Source organism: Peromyscus eremicus, chromosome 4 (assembly GCF_949786415.1).
Source record: "Peromyscus eremicus chromosome 4, PerEre_H2_v1, whole genome shotgun sequence".
NCBI classification, from domain to species: domain Eukaryota; kingdom Metazoa; phylum Chordata; class Mammalia; order Rodentia; family Cricetidae; genus Peromyscus; species Peromyscus eremicus.
The window spans coordinates 62565061-62591035 of record NC_081419.1 but is presented as its reverse complement, the minus strand read 5'-3'; the positions used below and the strand labels follow the sequence as shown (position 1 = coordinate 62591035).

The 25975-nt window shown below is 38.7% G+C and overlaps 3 protein-coding genes across 3 annotated transcripts; all 3 read right to left on the bottom strand.

Moving 5' to 3' along the window:
* Nucleotides 1-460: 460 nt before the first annotated feature.
* Nucleotides 461-1405, bottom strand: LOC131908193 (olfactory receptor 5G29). Its single transcript, XM_059259241.1, has one exon. It carries the CDS (start codon nt 1403-1405, stop codon nt 461-463), a length of 945 nt encoding a protein of 314 aa, XP_059115224.1.
* Nucleotides 1406-10460: 9055 nt separating this feature from the next.
* LOC131907755 (olfactory receptor 5G29-like) lies at nt 10461-11405 on the bottom strand. The gene has a single exon (XM_059258854.1). The coding sequence runs from the start codon at nt 11403-11405 to the stop codon at nt 10461-10463; it is 945 nt and encodes a 314-aa protein (XP_059114837.1).
* Nucleotides 11406-17470: 6065 nt separating this feature from the next.
* On the bottom strand, nt 17471-19067 carry LOC131908192 (olfactory receptor 5G29-like). Its single transcript, XM_059259240.1, has one exon. The coding sequence runs from the start codon at nt 19061-19063 to the stop codon at nt 18119-18121; it is 945 nt and encodes a 314-aa protein (XP_059115223.1). The 5' UTR covers nt 19064-19067; the 3' UTR covers nt 17471-18118.
* Nucleotides 19068-25975: the final 6908 nt, after the last annotated feature.

Here is a 25975-nt window from a genome sequence, read left to right as displayed (position 1 = left end):
GTTGCCTGTTTCTTAATTTGCACAGCTACTTACCTAACTTTATTGTTATGGTTTTTAATTTGAAATTTTATCCTTTATATATCATGGATGTGGTTTAATTGATAACACATGTATAAAAACAATTACTCCCATTTATTATTTTCTTTTGAATGCATTTGTAGTATTGTGAACAGTCATCATTTAGTTTTTATGCCTGAATTTAAAAAGTATCAGCAGATTGAATATCACACAAACACTGCAAATATTTGTTCCCAGCCCAACTCTATATAATTTTACAATGACAGATATATCACAAAAAATACAACAGAAGCAGATAAATATTTAGAACTTCCTCAATTTTCAGATAAACTCTACAGTGGCAGAACCAGGCTCATCCTTTAGCCTCTAATCCACTCCAGTGTCCTTTTAAGAATATACTCATGAACTGACATTTAAGGCACAGCACTAACACAATTCGACCTTACCTACCTGCTGGAAAATGTTTCTTTTTCATCTTTCTCCTGAATGCACCTTTCACTTCCTTGTTCCTCAAGCTATAGATGAGGGGATTCAGCATGGGGATCACCACAGTATAAAACAATGAAATCATTTTGTTGATGTTCAAGGAAAAACTTGCACTGGGTCGAACATAGATAAAGAAAAGAGTCCCATATAGGATAGAAACAGCTGCCAGGTGAGAGAAACAAGTAGAGAAGGCTTTTCGTTTTCCGTCAGCAGTTTGAATCTTCAAAATGGCCATCAAGATGCAGACATAGGAAACTATGATAATCAGACCACTGAACACTCCTATTGCTCCAGACAAGACAAAAAGCACAATCTTATTGATCCAGGTGTCAGCACATGCTAAGGAAAATAATGGGGAAACATCACAGAAGAAATGGTTGATGGCATTTGGACCACAGAATGGTAAGCAAAAAGTCAAGGTTGTATGAGTTGTGATGTTTATAATAGCAAAAGCATAAGGCCCTACAACCAGATGCACACAGACCCTCTGTGACATAATGAGTGTATATAGCAAGGGCTTACAGATGGCTGTATACCGATCATACGCCATGACTGCCAGGAGGAAGCACTCAGTTCCCACAAAAAGACCAACAAACCACATCTGTGCAGCACAGCCCACAAAGGAGATGGCTTTGTTCTCTGCAAAGATATCACACAGCATCTTAGGGGCTATGGAAGAAGAGGAGCACACATCTACAAAGGACAGGTGGCTGAGAAAAAAGTACATAGGTGTGTGCAGCCTGGGGTCCACCCATATGAGAGTGATCATGCCCAGGTTACCCCCCAGGGTGACAAGATAAATAAAGAAAAAGATGATGAAGAGGACAATCTGCTGATGGAGGTTATCTGTGATGCCAAGGAAGAGAAACTCGGTCACCGCCGTCTGATTCTTTTCTTCCATTGTCATTTGGGTTCTGTTGTGAGACAGATGTGTATTCTTTTATTACAAACTATCATTAACAATTACAAATGTTTTAATTCAATAACAGGTTGACTTAAAGAGATTTTTAACAGATTATTGGCCCATGTTATTGAACTAGAAGATGGTATTTCTAGCCTCTGTGGGTAGTTGCTATGTAAATAGCTTGTAAAATATTTGGCATTGGTCCCTATGGATTCTGTAACACTTCCCACAAAGATTGCGTAATTATGTGATCTAAATCTCCTTCAATAAAATTACATTTTAAGAGAGAATTGCTATGTTTAGTAGTAGTTATAATTGTTCATGCTACTAAATATCTGTCCATAAAAAGAAACAATATACAAAGTCTTTAACAGATGCAGTGTCAAAAGCAGCTGATGTCATAAAAGGACATGAAACTTACCTAGGAGTTACAGGAATCTGGTGTTGACAGCCAATTGCCATAGAAATTATGCAGAAAAATCAACCATTTAATGCTAAAGTAATGTAAAATTATATTTCAATATATCTGATATTTTATGTAAAATTCCTAGGTATGCATGTTTAATCAATCAATAACATTCCTAAAATGTTGACTATGCCTTTTATTTATGATAATTTTGTGACTTAATAAGAGCAACTTTTTAAAAGTCCTAGAAGGAGATTATATAGGATAATTATTAAAATAAAATTGGTTAATGCAACATAATCAATTTATGTTCTTCATAAATAAAAGAAATAGAGTATTTAAGTCATTGATAATTTCTGTAGTTCAATATATAACACTTTCAAGTAGCTAACAGTTACTATATTATTCAAATAGGTTCAATAGTATAAAGTGATTGAAATTATTTGACTAATGTTAATTAGATGTTTTTCAGCAGTCACAAGCATTAATCTGGAATTTGGGAGGGAACTGTTATTCGTTGCAGAAATGTTTATGTTTATGATTGTGTTGTGATTTATGTTGTGTTATGTTTATTCTCACAAATAGCTGTGTGGCGCAAAGGCAAGTACATGTAGCACCTAGCTTTGGAGCAATCACTGTTTGTTTGATTGGTTTGTTTTTATTTATTTATTGCAAGTAATTTTGAACCTTCTATAAAATATGTTGCATAATCTTTATGTCCTTCCTATGCCCTTTATGTTAGCATCTAGAAAGCCTCTGCACATTAAGTCTTGCAAAATTATTCATTTAAAACTGACAAAACTATGTGCATTTTATATACAATGTGTTGTTTTAAAATATATATATATATTATGGATAGGCACATTGATCAAATTACCATGTAACAGTCTTTTCTCATGTTTTTCTTGATAAAGACATGCATAAAAATTTAAGGGCACATAAAATCTCTTAGCAATTTTTAAAGCTACAATACACTGCTATAAAAATGACTCTTAATTATTTAAAATTAGGAAATTCTCTTCATAAGAAAATTAATTAACAAGTTTTCCAGGCTCATGGGACTTTATGTTTCCAAAGTTTAAATTATTCCTAGTCTTTTTCCTCCATATTTTATAACCTTCATATAGTTCATCCTGCAATGCACTCACTTCTTTAAGGATATCTTTTATGCATCTCCTTTACCACTTCAAAGACAGTGATCATTTTTTGAATAAGGAAGGAAGATTCATCACCCTACATGGTGATGGCCTTTCTGCAAAGCATGACCTCATAAGTACTCAGTGAAGAAGATGAATTGCCTGTGCTGGTGGGCCTGGTCGTGGAGAAAAAATTCCTGGATGAGTGTTCACCCACTTACTGCACAGAATAAAGAGCCGTATTTGGAGCTACGAATAACTCAAAGTCAGGTCCCTAATGAACTTAGCCTCAGGAGCTTACACCTGAAGGGACAAAATTAACATGATCTCAGCAGCATCAGGGCAAAGTATTAATTTCTAACAGTACCTTATTCTTAATGAAATACACACTCTCTCATTTTCTTTCTCTCTCTCCTCTTTTACCTTTTTTATGTCTTCCCCTCTTTCTCCTTAGACATCCATAATAGTCCCCTCTGTACTATCATACACTACCTTCTCCTCTCAGATTCAAATGAACTTGTAGAAGAACCCTATCTTCTATCAGCACAGACTAATGCAATAAACAGTCATTTGCTTAGCTTGAAGTAATTTTCTTTCCTCATGCTGAAGCCAGAACATTTAGACATAAATCCTGATGCCACAATTTACACATTGCCACTTTCAGTAAGATTCTAGTAGTGTCTAAGCCTTCTTCTAGTGGTTTGTTGCTCACTTAGGTGCTGGAATGCTCACTGAGGGCATAAATTCAGAGTGTCCAACACAGACTCAAATAAAACTCTCTGGTGTATTCATTTTCATAAGGCCATCTAGAAAAGACCTGAAGAGATAAGACATTCATACAAAAATCATACTCACTAATAAGTGGATACTAGATGTAAAGCGAAGGATAACCAGACTACAGCCCACAGCTCCAGAGAAGCTAGCTAACAAGGAGGACCCAAAGAGGGGACACACAGATTTCTCTGGGAAGGGGAAATAGATGAGATCTCCATGAGTAAACTAGGGGTGATGAGGAGCAGAAAATGGAGGGTAGGGCATGGGGAATGAGAACATAAGGGAACTGGATGGTCGAGCTGGAACAGAGAGGGAGTGGGAGAACAATGAAAGAGATACCGTGATAGAGGGAGACACCATGGGGATAGGGAGAAACTGGGTGCTAGGGAAGTTCCCAGGAATCCACAAGGACGGCCACAGCTTAGATTACTAGTGATAGTGGAGAGGGTGCTTGAACTGGCTTACCCCAGTAATCAGATCAGTGAATACTCTAACTGTCATCACAGAGCCTTTCTCTGTCGACCTACAGTTTGACCTGCCTGCAGAGCATTCTGGGACAGGAGCCTAGCAGAATCATCATCAAAGAGACCAGAGATTTCATCCAGCAACTGATGGGAGCAGATGGCAAAGCTCAGGGATTCCTTAGGAGGAGGGAGAGGAAGGATCTGAGGAATCAGAGGGGTCAGGGACACCAAGAGAATGTGGCCCACAGGATCAACTGACCAGAAATCATGGGGACTTGCAGAAATCACAGAGCCTGTAGAGGTCTGATCTAGGTCCCCTCCATATGTGTTACAGCTGAGTTGCTTGGTGTTCTTATGGGACTCCTAACAGTGGGAGTGATGGCTGTCTCTGACTCTTTTGTCCACGTGTATGACTCTTCTCCTACTGGGTTGCACCATCCAGCCTTGACGTGATGGTATGTGCCTGGTCTTATTGTAGCTTCTTATGTAGTGTTTGGTGGATATCCCTGGGAGCATCCTCTTTTCTGAGGGGAGGCAGAAGGGGGCAGATCTGGAGAAGAAGAGGGATGTGGGGAGAGACTTGGGGGAGGGGAGGGAGGTAAAACTGCAGTCAGGATGTAATATATAAGAGAAGAATTAAAAAAAAAAAAGGCTTGGACAGCACCTAAGAAACAACACCCAAGGTTGTCCTCTGCCATCCACTTCACGTACACACCTGTGCATACACACCACACAGAAAGAAAAAAGAGGAGACTGTTGATGAGCAAGGAATACTTCTCAAATAACTCTACGTACTAAAGTGTGCAAAAAAATCCCAGAAAAAAATAAAAGCAAAATAGCGTTCTTCACGACAATAAATGTAAAAATTCCTTACAAAACCTTGACAAATAGAATGCAAATATAACCAGATGAAATATATTACAGAAGAGCATCTTTACAAAGACATTTGGATGTTTAAGTGCAATTATTCATATTAATTGAGTTTTTAAACCAAACCGTTTCTGTGGATACAGAAAATGCGTATGAAAACTCATCAATACCCATTTCTAGTGTTTGATTAATTTTCTCTGTCCTGGTCTTCCATCTTCCTGGTGAAATATACTCCTACATATTTTATTTTGTCATATATGAAAGTTTCTCTTTCAGTTAAGTCGTTTTACTGTGTAAAACAAGTGCTGACTTTTGCTGCTCAGTTCTGTATTTTCCAACCTTATTGTATTCATTTACAGGTTGTCACTTTCTAATGTAGTACTGAGGGCTTTATTTTAATTTTTTTAGATTTATTTTCAGTTTTTATTTTAAATTCTAATTCTGTAGACTGACTTCCAATAAATTCTACACTAATTTTTTAACTTTTATTGATTCCTTATAGATTTTACATCATGCATTCCAATCCCACTTATTTCCCCATCCCCTTGCATCCACCCTCTGCCCTTGCAACCCCCAAAAACAAAACCAAATTTAAAAGTAAAAACAAAACAAAGCAACAAAACACAACCAAAAAGATAAATGAATAATTTTTTTTAAAAAAAGAAGAAGAATCTTGTCATGGAAATTGTAATGTGGCCCATTGAGTCACACAGTGTACCCTTTAGTCCATTTATCTTTAGTTGCCAGTGTTCATTGTCACAAGTCATTGGTCTAACTCCAAGAGTCTGGCTTCTTCTATACCACTGATAATGGGCTTTCACTGGGCTTGAATATCCTGTTGTTGTCCTGTGTTGTGGAGATTCTGCTGTGTTGGATCTGTAGGTTCGTCCCCTTCATGTGCCCCAACAGTTCATAGATGAGGTGGATGCTGGGGTGGGCCAACTCACAACCCTGAGCTTGGGTGGTAGCTGGGTTGGTCAGCCCACCAGCTTTCCCCCATCATCACTACCCAGGTGAGAGAGTCTCCAGCACTGCCTCTCATCCAATGCAGCCTATTGCAAAGAGCGGCGCCCATTTTCCTGCGCTCTGGTCCTCAGATTCCAGTTCCCCTCACTTACCGCCAGGGCCAGCTTTACTGTTTTGCCAGGCTAGGCACAGGGCCCTCTCTTCCAATTACTATAGAAAGCATATGGGGCGGGGGAGCGGGAGGAGGATCAGATCTTCTGGTCTCACACTCTCAGGGCTGGCTCACCTGTTCCCCTGATAACAGGCTCAGCTCTAGTGTGCTGTTCAGGCAAGATGCAGGCCTGCTCTCCTGTGTGTGGCAGCTGGTGAGAGGCAAGGCTAGTAGTTCTCTCACTCTCATTACCCCAGGGCCAGCTCTCCTGCCTGCCACAGGTAGCAAGGGATGGAGGCAGGAGGGCATCTTTCCCTCACCCATGCCGCCACCACAGGGCAGACGAGGGGGAGTGCGGTCAGGTCAGCTCTATTCCTCTCACACCCTCAGGGCTGACTTACCTGCATCCCTGACAAGAGGGTCAGCTCTATTGTGCAGCCCAGATGAGAAGAGCTAGTTCTCTCGTGTGCTGTAGCAGGTGAGAGTCAGGACTAGCTCTCCCACTCTTGTGACCCCAGGGCCAGCTCTCTCATTTGCTGCAGGTGGTAATGGGTGAGGGGTGAAGGGCATCTTTCTCTCAAGCATGCCACCACATGGCAGACGGGGGTGGGGTGAGGTGAGGGGGGGGACTGAGGAGGGGGAAGGGTCAGCTCTCCTGCTCTCACACCCTCAGGGTCTGATCACCTGTGTCCCCTACCACAGGGTCAGCTCTAGTGTACTGTCCAGGTGAGGTCCACACCAGTGATGGGGTGGTAGGGCTGTCTTTCCCAAGTGCAGCGTTGGGGGCGCTCTCTCCTGAGAGGTGTAGCCCGCTCTCTTGCTACAGTATCCAGCCAGGGCCAGGACCAGCTATCCCAGGGCCAGTGAAGGGCGAGTTGGCTCAGCACAATGTGGTTCCAAAGATCCCCTATGATAACACAGGCCCTGACATTATCACAGACCCCAGCTGCAGCAGGACCGTGGACCCAGACATGGCCTTAGGCAGGAGCTTGGTCCTGGACATCACCATGGCCTGGTGGCAGCACTGGCCACCCAGATCAGTATGGTCCCAGCTATAGCGTGGCCCTTGGTCACCAACATGATCTCAGTTGGCAGACCTAACCCTGGGCAACTTCAGAACTCTCAGTGCTAACAGGAGCCATGGACATTGCCCCAGACCCAATTTTAATTTTGACAGTTCCATATATATAATAAATTTTAGACATTTTCACACACACCCCATTATCTCTGTCATCCTCCTCCTTCTCCCACCAAAACCTGTTGTGGTTCTCTCTTTGGGAGTGTAGCTACTCATAAGCTTCCCTCATTCTAGTAAACAACCTCTCATCCATGCTCAGGTGAGCAATGATAGTCAAATGAATGGGTCACACAGACATAAAAGGAGGAGGAGTGGCTGGTTTTCTACATACAAGACTGTATCATGAGAAGATGGGGGTAATTTCCCTTATTCCCTTCGTGTCTGCATGCCTTTTAATACTGGCTGTTTCCTAATTTTTCTAGCTAAGGTTTCTTTTGCTTTAAGAGTAAAGAGGGCAGTGGTAGTCACCCTTCTTTATTTACTCATATTACAAAGCAAGTTTTCAACTTTTCACCATTAGATGTGATGTTAACTCTGGGCTTGTCGCATACATAGCCATTATTGTATTGAAGTGCATTTATATCCCTTGTCTAATTTCTTAATGTGTTCTATAATTAAAGGATATTAAACTTTGTCAAACCAATCTCTGCATTTATATGGTTCTGTTCATACCTTTTATGTAGTGCTTGTAGCCATCCTTGCAACCAAATCCTCAATTTGTGATGAATTATGGTATGTTGTAAAACTTTACTTGCTAGTATTTTTTTTTTGACAAATATGGTGTGTGTGTTCATATAAGATTGACCTATAATTTTCATTTCCTGTAATGTCTTTGTTTAGAATAAATATCATGGTAATCTTGGGTTCATCAAATAAATTTTTTAAGTATTCCTTACTTCTATTTTGGAAAACCATTTGAGAATTTTTATAATGGAAAATGTACTCTAGGGGCCATATGGCAATATGGTCATCTCTAGGGATTATGACCTGGTCCATAACAACACTGGTTGTACAAGACTGGGGATTTGAGTACAGTTTCCAGAACCACAAAAATGTGGAAAAAAAGAACCAACTCCACAAAACACACACACACACACACACACACACACACACACACACACACACACAATATTCTCATAATAATAATAAAAATTTTAATAAAGATATAATATCAGAAAGTGCTGTGCAACCTACCCAGGTAGAGAAACAAACGATAGTCCTAACAGCTGAAAGAAAAGATAAACACACACATGAGGACATGCTGAAATCATCAATAAGAAAATGGTGGTTCTACATACATGCTCATGCAACTAATTTTTATTCAATATATAGGGTATGGTTTTGCCTTTGTGAATAAATGATTGGTACTATGTATTGATTTACAACTTGAGTTGTTCCTACCTGTGGCTGTATAAAATAGTTTTCCACAAGCCAATAAGTTAATGTATAATATTTATATGTTTTTATTTATTTCCGTGAATGTTCATGCACCTGCATGCATATATGTGCACCACATGCATGCAAGTGTCAGAGAAGCTAGAAAGGGGAGTTGCATCCCCTGAAAATGGAGTTACAAGTGCCTGTGAGGCACTGAATGTGGGTGTCAGATGCTAAATCTGGATCTTCTGCAAGAGCATCAAGCACTCTTAACTACTGGCCCATCTCTCTGGGCCCTAAACATCTAAATCATTTTTGGATTCGCTTCATATTTCAAAGAAGGGATACTTTTTCTTCTTATGATGAATATTGGAATTATTTCTTCTAATTTTTATTGCAGTAATACATCAAGTTTTTTATTTGTTTTGTTTTATTTTTTACACTAACACTTATTTCTAAGGTCTGCATTTCTAGAGGACACTGTTCTGGGCTGTAAGTCATTTGAATCTATCATTTGTATTGGGAACTTCCAAATGTATTTATGGAAATGGAGCCCTTCAGCAGGAAAGAATTAGTATACATACTGAATAACAGCTTCGCTAACATTGAAAACCATTAATGTTTCAGCTCCATTAAAAGGTACCACAATGAGTGTTTAGCTTAACTTCATGATCAAATGAACACACTGAACACTTTTCCCACATATTTTTAGAAATATATATTTCCGGGTCAGTGATTTGTCTGCCCCTTCGTTGGCTGAATTTTCTAATATTTGTCATTTTGGTTGTGAATATGGTTACAGTCTTATTCATAACTCCTGCATAAAACTAGTTTCTCTCATTTTTTCCTTGTTTTTAGAAGCTTTTTTTTGTTTTGTTTTGTTTTGGTTTGGTTTTGGTTTTGGTTTTGGTTTTGGTTTTGTTTTTGTTTTTTTGCTTATGTACATGTCTGTGTGAATGTATACCATGTGTGTGGAGCAGAGGCCAGAAGAAGGCACCAGACCCCATGTGGTTGGAGTTAAAGGAGATTGTGCACCATATAACGTGGATGATGCTGAGAACCCTCTGAAAGGACAAGAATGCTTAACTGATGAACCATCTCTCTAGCCCCTACTGCATTCTTTCAATTCAAATTTATGGTGGTTTGATTTCAAGAAATTTTTAATGTCTAATCAAGGATGTGACAGTTGTGTAGCTTGATCTGCATGTGGGACTCCTATTGGTGGAAGCAGGGTCTGTCCCTAACACTGGCTGTCTTCCAGGAACCTATTCTTCATACTGGGTTGCCTTGCCCATCCTTACTACAGCGGCAGGAGCTTGGTTCTACCTCAGCTTGATATGCCATGTTTAGTTGACAACCAAGAGAGGCCTGCTCCTTTCTGAATGGAGGTGAAGGAGAAGTAGGTTGGGGGATGAGAAATCGAGAAAGTGGTGGGAGGGAATAGGAAAAGAGGAGGGAGGGGAAACTGGGGTCTGGATATAAAATAAATTAATAAATTTAATTAATAATAAAAAAGAAAAACACAAACAAAAAAGTATTGATATAGTAAACATTATATAGCTATTTACCTTTGTCTCCGAGAGTGTGTTTTTATTTATGTTGTTATATAACTGTTATTATATAAATATACATATATTTATGTTCTCAGACCACTTTTATATAATTTTACAACACCAATCATGCCAGAGAGACTAAGACAGGCAGTAAAACACATTGAAAATTCTCCATTTTAAAAAATAATCTATTAATTGGAAGAAACTGTTTCTTCTATATGTCTTTTTAACTATATTATTTGTCATTGACATCTAAGGCATGGCATAGAGTTTGGCCTTACCCATCTGTTAGAAAATGTTTCCTTTGTACTTTTCTTCTGAATGCGTCTTTCACTTCCTTGTTCCTCAAGCTGTAGATAAGGGGGTTCAGCATGGGAATCATGACAGTATAAAATAAAGAAATAACTTTGTTGGTGTCCAGGGAAGAATTTGTACTAGGTCGAACATAGATGAAGAACAGAGTTCCGTACAGGATGGAGACTGCTGCCAAGTGAGAGGAACAAGTAGAGAAAGCTTTCATTCTTCCACCAGTGGTCTGGATCTTCAAGATGGCCATCAAGATGCAGATGTAGGAGGCTGTGATGATCAGACCACTAAACACTCCTATTGTTCCATCTAAGACAAAAAGCACTATCTTGTTGATCCAAGTGTCAGCACATGCTAGGGAAAGCACTGGGGAAATATCACAGAAGAAATGGTTGATGGCATTTGGACCACAGAATGGTAAGCCAAAAGTCAAGGTTGTATGAGTTGTGATATTTATAGCAGCTAGGACATAAGGTCCTAGGACAAACTGCACACAGACCCTCTTGGACATAATGAGAGTATACAACAAGGGCTTACAGATGGCTGTATACCGATCGTATGCCATGGAAGCAAGGAGGAAACATTCAGTTCCCACAAAGAGACCAACAAACCATAACTGTACAGCACAGCCCACAAAGGAGATGGCTTTTTTCTCTGCAAAGGTATCACACAGCATCTTAGGGGCTATGAAAGAAGAGGAGCTCATATCTACGAAGGACAGGTGGCTGAGAAAAAAGTACATAGGTGTGTGCAGCCTGGGGTCCTGCCATATGAGAGTGATCATGCCCAGGTTACCCCCCAGGGTGACAAGATAAATAAAGAGAAGCATGGTGAAAAGTACAATCTTCTGATAGAGATGATCAGTGAGGCCCAGGAAGAGGAACTCAGTCACTATAGTCTGATTCTTTTCTTCCATTGTCAGTAGGTTCTGTTGTGAGACAAATGTGCATTCTTTTATTACAAACTATCACTAACAATTACAAATGTTTGAATTCAATGATAAGTTGCCTTAAGCATGTTTGTTACAGACAGGTGAACAATGTTGTTCTGGGGTGGGGAGTATTTCTAGATTCTGTTTCTGGGCAATTGTATAAATATTCTGTAAAATTTTGGGCAACATTTTGATACGTTTAGTTTTGTAACTCTAGGAACTATCTAGCTATATGATCTAAAATTCCTTCAGATGAAATATAAAATTGGATTTGAAATGTGTTCACATTCATAAAGAGCTTCCTTTAAAAATAAAAAATATATAAACCATAGGATAGATACTATTTTAAAGGGAGCATGAAGAACCAATATTATTAGATGCCAAGTAGGTAAGAAATGAAAGGGAGGATTGATATTTCTCACCCCAAATGCATAATTTTATCAAAAGAATATAATTAACATGAGAGTTTCCTCCTCTGAGATTAAGAGATCTGCCATGCAATGGATATTATAGTAGAAATTAAGATTTACTGAGTTAAAATAATATAAAATATTTTACATATTTTCCATAAACTCTCAAGTCATTTGTGATAAATAAACTATAGTAATAAAATATATAAAATAACAACTGTAAATTTTAATCATGGAAAACCCTCAAGAGAATACTTATAAGTGACTCAGTTAAGACAATATGAGCTGTTTCAGATTTACTAGAACAATATGTAGGATGATTTATATTAAAAATTATTTATGAGAACCAATTATGTCCCTCTTTGAATAAACAAAATGTAACAATCATGTTAGTCACAATTTTGTTATCTTAATATGCAATTTTTAAAGAGTTGATCATGACATCAACTATTTAATTCGTGATTTTCTTATATCAATGTTACTTGTATAATGCTACCTCATTGCAGTAACAAAGACTAATGCTGATTTTCATTTGAATCATCTGTTGCTGAATGTTTCTAGTTTTAGTCGTTAAATACAACCATGTATTCATGTGGAGATAAGAAATAAAACAGTATGCCCCTCTTCTGTTTTATTGTTAATCACTAGTTATCTACTTAAGTTTTATTTATGTGCTCATTTAAATGTGTTGCTTTGAGTCTTCTATGGAGTGAAAAGAATAATCCTCTCACCCATCATGTCTAATGTAGTCTTAATCTTCCTCTAGAACATTATTTACTCTCTCTTAGAGAACTATTTCTTTTTTTTTTTTTTGGAGAATTATTTCTTGTAAATGGCAATGAAAGTTCTCACATTCATAGATACAATGTGGTGTTTTGAAGTATGTATAAATTGTGAAGTAATTAATACAGTTTAATTATTATGTAATATTCCACACATATAATCATGTTCTGTTCCTATTCATGCAGGAAAAACATGAGACACTTAAAACCTCCTAGAGATTTTTCAATACAGAACATTCATATTAAAATTACCTTGCATTATTTTTCAAAATCCAGGCAGATCAATTCAGAAAACTGCACACATCCCATGATTTAGTCTTATGACAATGTGAAGAAAATACCTAAGTCTGATCCCTTCAGAGTATCTGCAGTGGGATTTGTGTTTCAAATTTCAGAGATATCCTGATGTTTCTCCACCATATTTCAAGCACATCTAATAGCCTAAAATGTGGTGTGCTCACTTCCTTTTGCAATGGCTTTAACTGCTTCAGAAGCTGTGACCATTTTGTAGACGGAAGAATGATTCAACACCTTGCATGGTGGTGACCCTCTCTTGAGAGATTCTAGGCAAATGGTGAAGAAATAAACTTCCCATGCAAGACATGAAGAGATAATCCCTGATTCAGATACTGCACACAACCAGGGACCTCAACCTGGGAGCACGCAATTCAGAGCCAGATCCCCAAAGAATTAAAACCCCAAAGGCTTACATACACTTGAAGGGGCAAAATTAACATGATCTCAACAGTATTTGGTTATAATTCCCTAAATGTGTCTTATTTCAAAGAAACCATTTCTGGGAAAATTGTGCATGTATATGTGCGTGTATGTATGTGTATGCCTATGCATGGGAGAGGGTGGTATCTTTCTCCATGGGATCTTTTTACCAAGAGATCCCTCTTTTTGTTTCTTTTAACTTTTAATTAATTTTTAATTAGAATATGTCAATTATTCTTTGGCTATACCCATATTGTCATAAATGGAAAATTTTAATGTTTTTATGATTACTATTCGATTGTATTTGTACACAATATTTTCTAACTTGTTTGTTGATGGACACATAATTATTTTCTATCGGAATAGTTGTTAATTGCTTTTTAATGAGTATCAATGTGAAGATCTTTCATCATTTCATTTAGATATATACCCGTTTAGTGGTATTACTAGATTTTATGATGTTTCTACTTCCACTTTGAACCACTTCCACAATGTTTTCCATAATGGTTGTAATAATTTACCTTCTGACTATTTCTTTTATCACAGTCTTGTTGGCATTCCATGGGACTTTTCTTCTTTCTTTTATTTAATAATCAATGTCAATGGAGTGAGGTGTTGTCTCATTGTGGTTTCAATTTGACTTTTTCCTAACAATTAATGATTGTGAGCACTTTTCTTAGATAAGTTGGCCAATTTTACATCATTTAAAAAATAGCCAACCATTGCTCAGCCTTACCATAAGTCAAGGTACTTAGTCTTACTACAACTTGATAGGCCATGTTTTGTCAATATCCATGGGAAGCCTGCCCATTTCTGAATAGAAACGGAGAAGAAAAGGATGGATGAGGCAAAATAGAGGTGGGAGGGGACTGGGAGGAGAGGAGAGAGGGGAAACTGTGGTCTGGACATAAAATAATTAAATAAAAATAGCCAACCTAATTTTAAGTTAAATAAGGATAACAAGTTTTAAAGACTACCACCTGCTCTCTGTGACCCGGCAAGCTGAAAAGAAAAGGCTGAGGATGGATGTTGAGAAGCAAGAACAAAGAGGCTGAATTCACAGCACTCCACTTCTCAGATAAAAATTTGGGAAGAAATAGCTGGGCGGTGGTGGCGGCACACGCCTTTAATCCCAGCACTCGGGAGGCAGAGGCAGGCAGATCTCTGTGAGTTCGAGGCCAGCCTGGTCTCCAAAGCGAGTTCCAAAAAAGGAGCAAAGCTACACAGAGAAACCCTGTCTCAAAAAAAAAAAATGGGAAGAAAGAAAGCCAAGTATGTTGGCGCATGCCTTTAATCCCAGCACTCCAGAGGCAGAGGCAGGTGGATGTCTGTGAGTTCGAGGTCAGCCTTGTCTACAAAGTGAATTTGAGGACAACCAGAGCTACACAGTGAGATCCTGCCTCAAAAAGAAAAACAAAACAAAACCTTGGGACTGTGAAAGACTTGAACACTGAAAACTGTGATTAAGACATCTATTCAAGTGTTATTGAGGTTCAACAGCTCCCCTGAACATTCTCGCCTTACAGAAAACATAAACCTTCCCTCCCTGCTAAACTACAACATGCTTTTACCTACACAGAACAAAATGGTCTCGCTGAGGGAGATGCTGTAGAGCAGATGTACAACTTTCGGCTTCTCTGGAATACACTGGACAAGGTAGAATTGTCTTGGGCCACACATTCAATATACAAACACTAACAAAAACTGATGAGGGAAAAAAGGCAGTCTGCATATGATTTTCATGACATCTTTCACCATGGATAAGCAAAAACATTGTGAGATATTAGTTTTATTTATTTGTTCCTCCTTCAAAAAAGTCACTTAAAACTATCAAGAAGTTCTCTAGTTTCTGATCACTAGTAAATGAGTATAGCTAAGTAATAAAATGACATTCTTTTTATACATTTTATTTTAAAAGGAAAAGGAAAAAGGGCCACTTCAAACTAGTGGAATATCGTTACTCATGAAATTAACATATTAACATCTGGTTCAATGGTATTATTGTAGCTGCAATGCTCAGTGAAATCGCAAGGTGCTTATGGATATTTTTGTTCCAATTTACACTTAGTGTGTTACATTCTTTTTTTTTTTTATTTTGCAATACAATTCAGTTCTACGTATCAGCCACGGATTCCCCTGTTCTCCCCGCTCCGGCCTCCCTCACCCTCCCTCCAGCCCACCCCCATTCCCATCTCCTCCAGGGCAAAGCCTCCCCCGCGGACTGAGATCAACCTGGTAGACTCAGTCCAGGAAAGTCCAGTCCCCTCCTCCCAGGCCGAGCCAAGCAACCCTGCATAGGCCCCAGGTTACAAACAGCCAACTCATGCAATGAGCACAGGACCTGGTCCCACTGCCTGGATGCCTCCCAAACAGATCAAGCCAATCAACTGTCTCACCCATTCAGAGGGCCTGATCCAGTTGGGGGCCCCTCAGCCATTGGTTCATAGTTCATATGTTTCCATTCGTTTGGCTATTTGTCCCTGTACTTTATCCAACCTTGGTCTCAACAATTCTCGTTCATATAAACCCTCCTCATTCTCACCAATTGGACTCCCAGAGATCTACCCGGGGCCTAGCCATGGATCTCTGCATCCAGATCCCTCAGTTGTTGGATGGGGTTTCTAGCATGACAATTAGGGTGTTTGGCCATCCCATCACCAGAGTAGGTCACCACTCTTGGGCATATACCCAAGGAATGCTCAGTCATACCACAAGAGCACTTGTTCAGCTATGTCCATATCAGCATTGTTTGTAATAGCCAGAACATGGAAACAACGTAGATGCCCTTCAACTGAAGAATGGATAAACAAAATGTGGTACATATACACAATGGAATACTACTCAGCAGAGAAAAACAGTGACATCATGAGGTTTGCAGGCAAATGGATGGATCTAGAAAAAATCATCCTGAGTGAGGTAACCCAGACTCAGAAAGACAAACATGGTATGTACTCACTCATAGGAAGATACTAGATGTGGAACAAGGATGACTGGACTGTTACTCACATCACCAGGGAGGCTACCTGGAAAACAGGACCCCAAGAAAGACATGGGGATCACCCAATGACGGAGAAATGGAAGAGATCTACATGAACAGCCTGGACATGAGTGGGGGTAATGAAGGGCGAGGGTGGAGGAAGGGAGAGCTTGGGGGAGCGGGAGATCCCAGCTGGATCAACAACAGAGAGGGAGAACAGGGAATGGGAGACCATGGTAAATGGGGACCACATGAGAATGGGAAGGGGCAAAGTGCTGGAGAGGCCCACAGAAATCCACAAAGATACCCCCACAACAGACTGCTGGCAATGGTCGAGAGACAGTCCGAACTGATCTACTCTGGTGTGTTACATTCTTAAAAGAAGTTGCTCTCTTGCCGGGCGGTAGTGGCGCACGCCTTTAATCCCAGCACTCGGGAGGCAGAGCCAGGCGGATCTCTGTGAGTTCGAGGCCAGCCTGGACTACCAAGTGAGATCCAGGAAAGGCGCAAAGCTACACAGAGAAACCCTGTCTCAAAAGAAAAAAAAAAAAAAAAAAAAAAAAGAAGTTGCTCTCAAGTGTAGGTGTTGCCAAAAAGTGATGGCATAGATAAGATGGTAGTGAAGTCAAGGATGTTTGTTTTGGGGCAGATAGGACCTAGAAAAGCCTATTGAAGAGGTATTTTCAGAAGGAGAGATAGCTGAAACTTTAAAGTGCTTGCTCTGTAAACTTTAGGACCTGAGTTCAGATCCCTAGAACCCACATGAAGACTGATGTGTAGCTCACATTTATAGCCCCAGTGATTGTACAACAGGATGTGAGGCAAAGGCAAAAAGTTTCCCAGAAGCTGGTGGGCCAGCTACCCTTGATATGGGGGGGGGGGGGCAACAACAAAACAACATGTCTCAAACAACATAGAGTGTGAAAGTTAACATCTAAGGTTGTCCTCTGACTTTCATGTGTGTGCCAAGGTGTGCGCGCGCACATACACACAAAAGGGCAAGTAGGAGAAAGAGACAGAGAGAGAGACAGAAACAGAAACAAAGGGAGCTAGAGACAAGGAGACAGGCATGGTCTATTTTTTATTTACATTAAATGATATGTTGCAACTCATTGCATTCCATTTGAAAGTTTTAGCAAGTGACATGTTTAAGATAGCTGAAGAGAAGCAGCAAATTTTTCAAAATACTGTTTTTCCAGAAATCTTGAAATATAAGTAGGGGAGGGGAGAGATGCTCAGCAGTTAAGAGCACTGGCTGCTCTTCCAGAGGACTTGGTTCGATTTCCAGTGCACAAGTGTCAGCTCCCAACTGTCTATAACTCCAGTTCCAGGGGATCCAACACCTTCTTTTGGACTCTTCAGACACTGTACACACATGTTACATTTACATACATGTGGCAAAATATTCATACATAAAAATAGGTCTTAGAAACAAGTAAGACTACATGCATTTTCTGTACCTGGGACTGTGTTTAGCCAAAATATCAAAACATTCAAATTTTTCACTAGGATTTTGAACTTGCCATAATTTCAGTTTCACTTGGAACACCGCTATGATTTGAAACATTGTGTTGAAAATATGGTTCTCACATTGAAGATGCATGGTTAACTAAAATCATTTCAATGAGCAGCTAAATTCACTAAAATTGCTACATCTGTAAGCTAGTTTCCATCACAATCTGTCACAAGTTTGTGAAATAGTCCGTAATCAGGCAGAACAAGGACTCTCTCGCAACCTCTGATTCTCACTCTGGCGGTCTTTAATGTATATTTTGCTCCACAACTTAGGGATGTCACAGAGAGAATTCTATTTTAAGCACCTGTTAGGAAGTGCTTCCTCTCCAATGTTCTACTGAATGCCTTTTTCACCTCTTTGTTCCTCAAGCTGTAGATGAGGGGATTCAACATGGGGATCACCACTGTATAAAATAGGGAGATCACTTTATTGATATTCAGGGAGGAACTGGCGTTAGGTCGAACGTAGATGAAGAAAAGAGTCCCATACAGGATAGAAACCGTTGCCAAGTGAGAAGAGCAAGTGGAGAAGGCTTTTCGTCTCCCATTGGCTGTCTGAATCTTCAAGATGGCCATCAAGATGCATACATAGGAGACCAGGATGATCAGACCACTGAGCACACCTACTGCTCCAGCCAAGATAAAAAGCACCAACTTATTAATCTGGGTATCAGTACATGCTAGAGACAGCAATGGGGAAATATCACAGAAAAAGTGGTTGATAATATATGGACCACAAAATGGTAAGCAAAAGGTTAAAGTTGTGTGAGTCATTGTACTTATAATAGCAATGACGTAAGGCCCAATAACCAAAAGCACACAGACACTCTGGGACATAATGAGTGTATACAGCAAGGGCTTACAGATGGCTGTATACCGATCATATGCCATGACAGCCAGGAGGAAACACTCAGTTGCCACAAAGAGACCAAAGAACCACATCTGCGCAGCACAGCCCATAAAAGAGATGACTTTGTTCTCTGCAAATATGTCACACAGCATCTTGGGAGCTATGGAAGAAGAGGAGCACACATCTACAAAGGACAGGTGGCTGAGAAAAAAGTACATAGGTGTGTGCAGCCTGGGGTCCACCCATATGAGAGTGATCATGCCCAGGTTACCCCCCAGGGTGACAAGATAAACAAAGAAAAAGATGATGAAGAGGACAATCTTCTGATGGAGGTTATCTGTGATGCCGAGGAAGAGAAACTCAGGCACTGCAGTCTGATTCTTTTCTTCCATTGGTCAGTTGGGATCTGTCAAAAGAATAAGAACTATGGCTTACCAAACCCAGTCAAATGATATTTGAAATCAATGGCAGATTGTCCTCAACAGGTCTATTACAGACAGTTGGTCAGCATTGTTGAACTGAGTGGTAATAAGATTCCTAGCTACTAGATCTGGACAGTTGTGCAAAATCTTATGCAAACTTCAGCAACTTAACCCTTGAGCTCTTTGGGATCTGAACACTCTCCCATCTAGTGTTATCTAACTACATTGATCTAACAGTCCCTTTGATTTTAAAATCGTATTTGTAATGAAAATTACTCTCCATTTTTCATCTTACTATATGATAGAATAATGAAATCCTCTAAAGTATTTTAGGAAATAAATCAGCTTGTAAAGTGTTTGCCCTGCAAATATGAGTAATAAAATTTGCTCCCTAGAACTCAGAATCAAAAGTTGGACTTGATGGTATGTGCTTTGTATGATCCCAGGTCTGGAGAGACAAAGGCAGGTAGATCCCTTGACCTGACTCTCCAGCTGGCTTATCCCACTTGGCAAGTTCTAAGCCAGTGGGAGACCCAGTCTTCAAAATCAAGGTGGACAGTACTGAGGAATGGCAGCTGAGGTTTTCATCTGGCATACACACACACACACACACACACACACACACACACACACACACACACATACACATTTTTAAAAATTCTACTTCGATATGCTTTTATTGGGAACTCTGTAAATACAACTGGGAGTTTAGGATCCTATACCATATATTAAGGAAATGTTAAATATGGCATCCAATTCTTACTGGATAATGAGAAATATAACAATACTAAAAAGATGTAGTTCACATATGTGTGTGTTTCAGTATTTCCCTATAAAGAGATGTGGAAAATATAACTGCACACTTGGCCAAAAAAAAAAAAGGATGGCCATTTGGAAGGATAGTAAAACATATGATTTTCATTTAATACTGATCTTTCAATGAAAAGAAAAAATAAATTCAGTATATGATTGGTGTGAAGTCAAAAGTGGCATCAAGGAAAAGAATGTAAGATGACAGATTGAGAAGAAAGGGAATAGGGTCAAAATTTCTCACAATTGCATTCTTCCAATAAATGATTATGCTGTCGTGGAAGAGCATGAGAGATGCTATCTTAGAGATCAGGGGGTCTGACAAACATTGGGGGCAATTTGTCATGAAAATTGCAAAGAAAATTAAGCATCCACAAAGTTAAAATAACATAAAATTATTTTACATGATTTTCCATATGAGCATAAACTTCCTTAAAATCAATTATTATGATATAGGACTGCTACTATCAAATCAAATCAAATAATAATAAAATAAGTGAGATGATAAATTTATAATAGCTTAATGCAGATAAAACCTTCAACGTTATATTTTTGTGTGACACATGGGTCAATAAATAGTAGAAACAATTCAAATTGTCTAGATTATTATGTATGATAATCTATACAAAAATATGTGACTTCTACAACAAAGTGCTCTTTCGAAGAAAAAGCAGTTTCTCACATGACTGGTAATAGTGAAGCACCATACACATTTCAAATAGTTTAAATGACTTAACCTGGATGATTTATTAGTATTATAATGGTATCCTTATGTTGATGTTGGGTGCATTTTAAGCAGTTAAATGGACAGTTCTAGATTTTTCTTGAGCTATCCATTGTAGAAATGGTTGGTTCATGTCCTACATTCTCTTTATCTACCCTCGTGCAACTCCCTATGATAGGTGTGTTAACACAAAGTGTAATATAGATTGCTACAAGTTTTAAAGCAGTTTACTATCTATTTATTAATTATTTGAGTGCAAGTTATTTTGAGTCATTCATTAAGTGAAGAAATTGTTTCCAATTGACAAATAAAATTATATGTATTTCTGATGTTAGAAAACTATACTTCAATGATGCTTACCTTTTATGAAGATCAACTGAAGCTAACTAATCTCACATACATATTGCTTATTATGGTGTAGACATTTAAAATTCCTCAGTAATTTTCAAGAATGGAGTATACTATGGCTACAAGCATCTCTATATGTTTATGCTTTAACAACAGGCAAATCGGTTTAGAAAAACTCACATAGACCAACTGTAAACTCTGATAATTCTGTAAAATACCAAAATCTTATTGATCAGAGATCATGTCCTCCCAGTTCACGGCATTACTGTTGCTCCATCATGTTTCAAAACTTCCTATTGTCAAGAACCCAGTCTACTCACTTCTTAAGGATATCCTTTCTGCATCTCCTTTATCTACATTAAAGAAAGTGGTCATTTTCTAGAAGATATAAAATCAGATTTTCTTCATTATGGTAATCTTTCTGAGACGGTGACTTAATAAGTACTTGGGGAAGATGATCTCCCACCCTGATAGATCTAGACATGAAGAAGAATCCCTGAACTTAACACTGAGTCACATACTGCACAGAATAAAAGACCTTATCCAAGCAGCATACAATAATTCAGAGCCAGGTCCCCAAAGAACTTAAGCCCCATGGGTTTACACCTGAAGGGACAAACTTTAAATGATCTCAATAGCATTTGGGGCAAGTATTATTTTCTAACTGGATCTCATTACAAAGTGTGTGTGTGTGTGTGTGTGTGTGTGTGTATGTGTGTGTGTGTGTGTGTGTGTGTGTGTGTGTGTCTGTGTGTGTCTGTGTGTGTCTGTGTGTCTGTGTCTATGTGTGTGTATGCGTTCCTGATCTGTTCTCCTTATCATCATCTTTTCTTCCATCAGCAGAGTGATATATCAGCAGCATCTGGGAAGAAGTCATTTTTCTGCCTCCATTATGAAACAGTATCATTTAAGCATAAACCCCAATCCCAGGTTTACTTATTGTTATGTTAAATAAGTTAAGACTATCTGTGTCTTATTCCCTTGTTCTCCAAAATAAAGGAAACAATCTCTAGTTGACATAGAGGCTAGACATGTTTACTGAGTGTTTCTTAAATGTAAAGCACCAAGTAGATGATTCTTAATGTTGTTTATTATCATTAGAGGTCAGGAACATAGTTGAACAGATTATAAGCATGCATACATATAAAAGAACATATCAAAGTAGCATTTGCTTCTCTCTAGGTTAAAAAAAATAAAAACGGTTATTGAACTGCTAAAGAATCTGGAGCAGGTGAAAACTTTTTTCAAAAATCAAAATTGTCAAGAAAGGTAAGAATGTTTTGATAAACTGAAGAGGAAATAAAGTCCAAGAATAGGTTAGCACAAAAAGGAAAGCAAGAATAGATGGGTCCCATTAAAGAGAAGAACGTATAAGTATGGATGACACAGATTACCTATCTCAATCAGCACTGTCTCTAAAATTATTATTGTTTGTCCCATCAGGAATATCTAACACAAATTCCTGTAATATTTCATTGGCAGCTCATTTTTTATTTATAGTATTGATCTCAGGAAACAGTTCACTTGGATATAGCTATATTAACTTTAGACTAAGTATAGTTTGAGCCAAAAAAAGTTATCAAGCAAAAGAAGATGATTCTATAGTCATAATGAGGCTAAATTATCATGAAAATGTTACACTCCTAAATGTTTATACAATGCAAAAGAGAGCTTCAAAATAATATGAAGCAAAAATTGATAGAACTTTAAGGAGAAACAATGTTTTCACAGTTGGAGTGGGGGATGCCAACATAATTCTCTCAATAATTGACAGAACTTAAATATCAATAAGAGTATAAAGAACTTATGTAATAATAAGTACATAAACACTGACAGAAAATTTTAACCAACAGTACTAGTATGTCCAGCTATTAAATGCACTTCAAGTAATTATCAAGAGAAAGCATACTTATGACCATTTTCCCCCTTTTGTTGAAAATATATTCTTTCCTTATACAATATATCTTGATTACAGTTTCCCCTTCCTCTACTCCTTCCAGTTCCTCTCCACTTCCCCTCCCATCTGGATCCACTTCCTTTCTGTCTCTCATTAGAAAAGAACAGGCTTCTCAGAGATAACAACAAAAATAGCAAAATGAAATACAATAAGATAAAACAATTCTCCCCACAATAATTACATCCTTTTCTCCCTTCGACTTCCCCCATGTGCGCCCCCTCCTCCTTGCTTTCTTTCGAAATAATCGCCTCTTTTTCTTTACTTGTTATTGTTTATGTATGCCTAAATAAATAAATAAATGCAACATGAAAAAAAAGTATCTCATTGAACTTGGATAAGGCACACCAACAGAAGGAAAAGAGCCCCAAGAGAAGGCGCAAGAATGGGAGACCCACTCATTCACACTCTGGGGAGTTCCATAAAAATACTAAACTGAAAAATATAGTAAATATGGAGAAAACCTAGCAAAGACCTGTGCAGGCCCTGTGCTGGTTGCTTCAGTTCTGTGAGTTCATATGAGTTTTGTCCAGTTAATTCAGAGAGCCTTGTTCGCCTGGTGTCTTTCATCCTCTCTGGCTCTTATACTCTTTCTGCCTCCTCTTCCACAAGATTCCCTGAGCTCTGAGGAAAGCCATTTGATGGAGACACCCCATTTATATCCAAAGTCTCTCTCTCTCTCTCTCTCTCTCTCTCTCTCTCTCTCTCTCTCTCTCTCTCTCTCTGTGTGTGTGTGTGTGTGTGTGTGTGTGTGTGTGTGTGTGTGTGTGTAATGCCTGGCTGAGAGTCTCTGTATTTGTTCCCATCTGCTGCAGGAGGAAGTTTCTCGGTTGATGGCTGAATAAGGCACTGATCTGAGTATAGCAGAATTTCATAGGAGTCATTTCGTCACTACATTTATTTAAAGACTAGTAATATTTGGTTTTACCCTAGATCTCTGAGCTATCTAGTTTCTGACTCTTGGTGACCCAAGCAATGCCAGGTACGGGTTCCATCTTGTGCTGTGGGCCTTAAGTCAAATCAGACATTGGTTTGTTACCCACAATCTTTGTGCCACAATTGCCCTAGCATATTTTGCAGGCAAGACAAGATTGTAGAGCGATGCTTTTGTGGCTGGTTTTGGTTGGCATTTACATTTCTATTTGATACCCTGAAGAGTACTGTCCCATACTAGACTTTAAAATATAGGAGTGAAGGTTCTATGTAGGCACCAGCTCAACTTCTCAATGTTCAATGAGCTGTGTAGGTATTGCCTTCAGCAATAAAGCTTTGTTGTGAGTTTGTGGAGATCAACCTATTGCCTTGGCAATAGCCTGGGTTGTATGGGGATTGCCATGTGATCCCTTTAACCAACAACTCAATTAGATGTAACCCAGTCCTGGTACAGGAGACCAGAGATGGTCAGTTGGAATTCCATCTCCCTCATTTTTTGGAGACATTCATTAGGATCACCTTCATATTTTTTTAGGAAGTTTCCACTGCACTAGTTTCCTATGTCAACCCTCAAATGCCCCTCAATTCTAGCTGTCTCTCCCTGTACTCCTTCCAACTCCATCTCCCCTCCACCTCTCCACCGGATCCTCCTGCTCCTGTGTCCCCCTCCTGCCCCTAGTCTTCCCCCAAAAAAAATCTATTCTATTTCCAATTCCCAGGGAGATCCATGCTGTAGTTCCATCCTCTATACTTAACCTCTCTGGGTCTACAGGCTGTAGCTTGGTTATCACTTATTTAACAGGTAATATCTACCTATAAGTGAATACATACTATATTTATCTTTCAGAAACTGGTTACCTCACGCAAGATGATTTTTTTCTAGATCTATCCATTTGCCTGCAAAATTCATGATATAATTTTTTTAAACCTAATATTCCATTGTGAAAATTACCCCATTTTCTTCATCCATTGTTCTGTTGGGGGACATCTAGGTTGTTTCTAGTTTCTGGCTATTATGAATAGAGTAGCAATTAACATGGTTGAGCAAGTGTCCTTGAGGTATCATGAAGCATGATTTAGGTATATGCCCAAGAGCAGTATAGTTGGATCATGAAGTGGATTCCCATCCTTCTGAGGAATTTCCACACTAATTTCCATAGTGTTTTATGAATTTGCACTGTCACCAACAATGGATGAGTTGTTCTCCTTATTCCACATCCTCACCAGCAGGCGCTGTCTCTTATGTTGATCTTAGCCATTCTGACAGATGTAAGATGAAATCCCAAAGTACTTTTGATTTGTATTTCTCTGATGACTAAGGACGTTCAACATTTCCTGTTTCTCAGCTATTTGAGTTTCCTCTATTGAAAATTCTCCATTTCAATCTATACTCCATTTTAATTGTATTATTTGGTTTTTTGATATATAGTTTCTTGAATTCATTATATAAAATTTTGGATATTAGTCCTCTATTGGCTGTGGAGTTGATTAAAAAAATCTTTTCCCATTCTGTAACCTGCTGCCTTGCCTGAATAACAGTGTCCTTTGCCTACAGAAGCTTTTCCATTTCATGAGGCCCTATTTATCAGTTGTTGACCTTAGTGCCTATGCTAACAGTGTTCTGTTCAGAAAGTCTTCTGTGACAATGAGTTTAAGGCTATTCCCCACTATCTTATCTATCTAATTCAGTGTACCTGGTTTTATCTTGAAGTCTTTAATTCATTTGGAATTGAGTTTTGTGCAGAGTAATAAGTACAGAACTATTTGTATTCTTCTACATCCCCATCATTCAGTTAAATCTGTGGCATTTGTTAAAGATGCTGCCTTTTTTTTCCAGTGTGTATTTCTAGCTTCTTTATCAAAAATCAGGTGGCCATGGAGGTTTGATTTATGTTTGGGTCTTCAATTCAATCCCATTGATCAACATGTCTGTTTTTATGCCAATACCATGAGGTTTTATTACTACTATTATTATTATTAATTTAGCTCTGTAGTTCTGTGGTGCTCAAAATTGGGAAGGGTAAGACTTTCGGCAATTATTTTTTTTTTCAATTGTTCAGGACTGTTTTAGCTATTCTGGGTTTTTTCTTCCTTTTTCCATTGAATTTGAGAA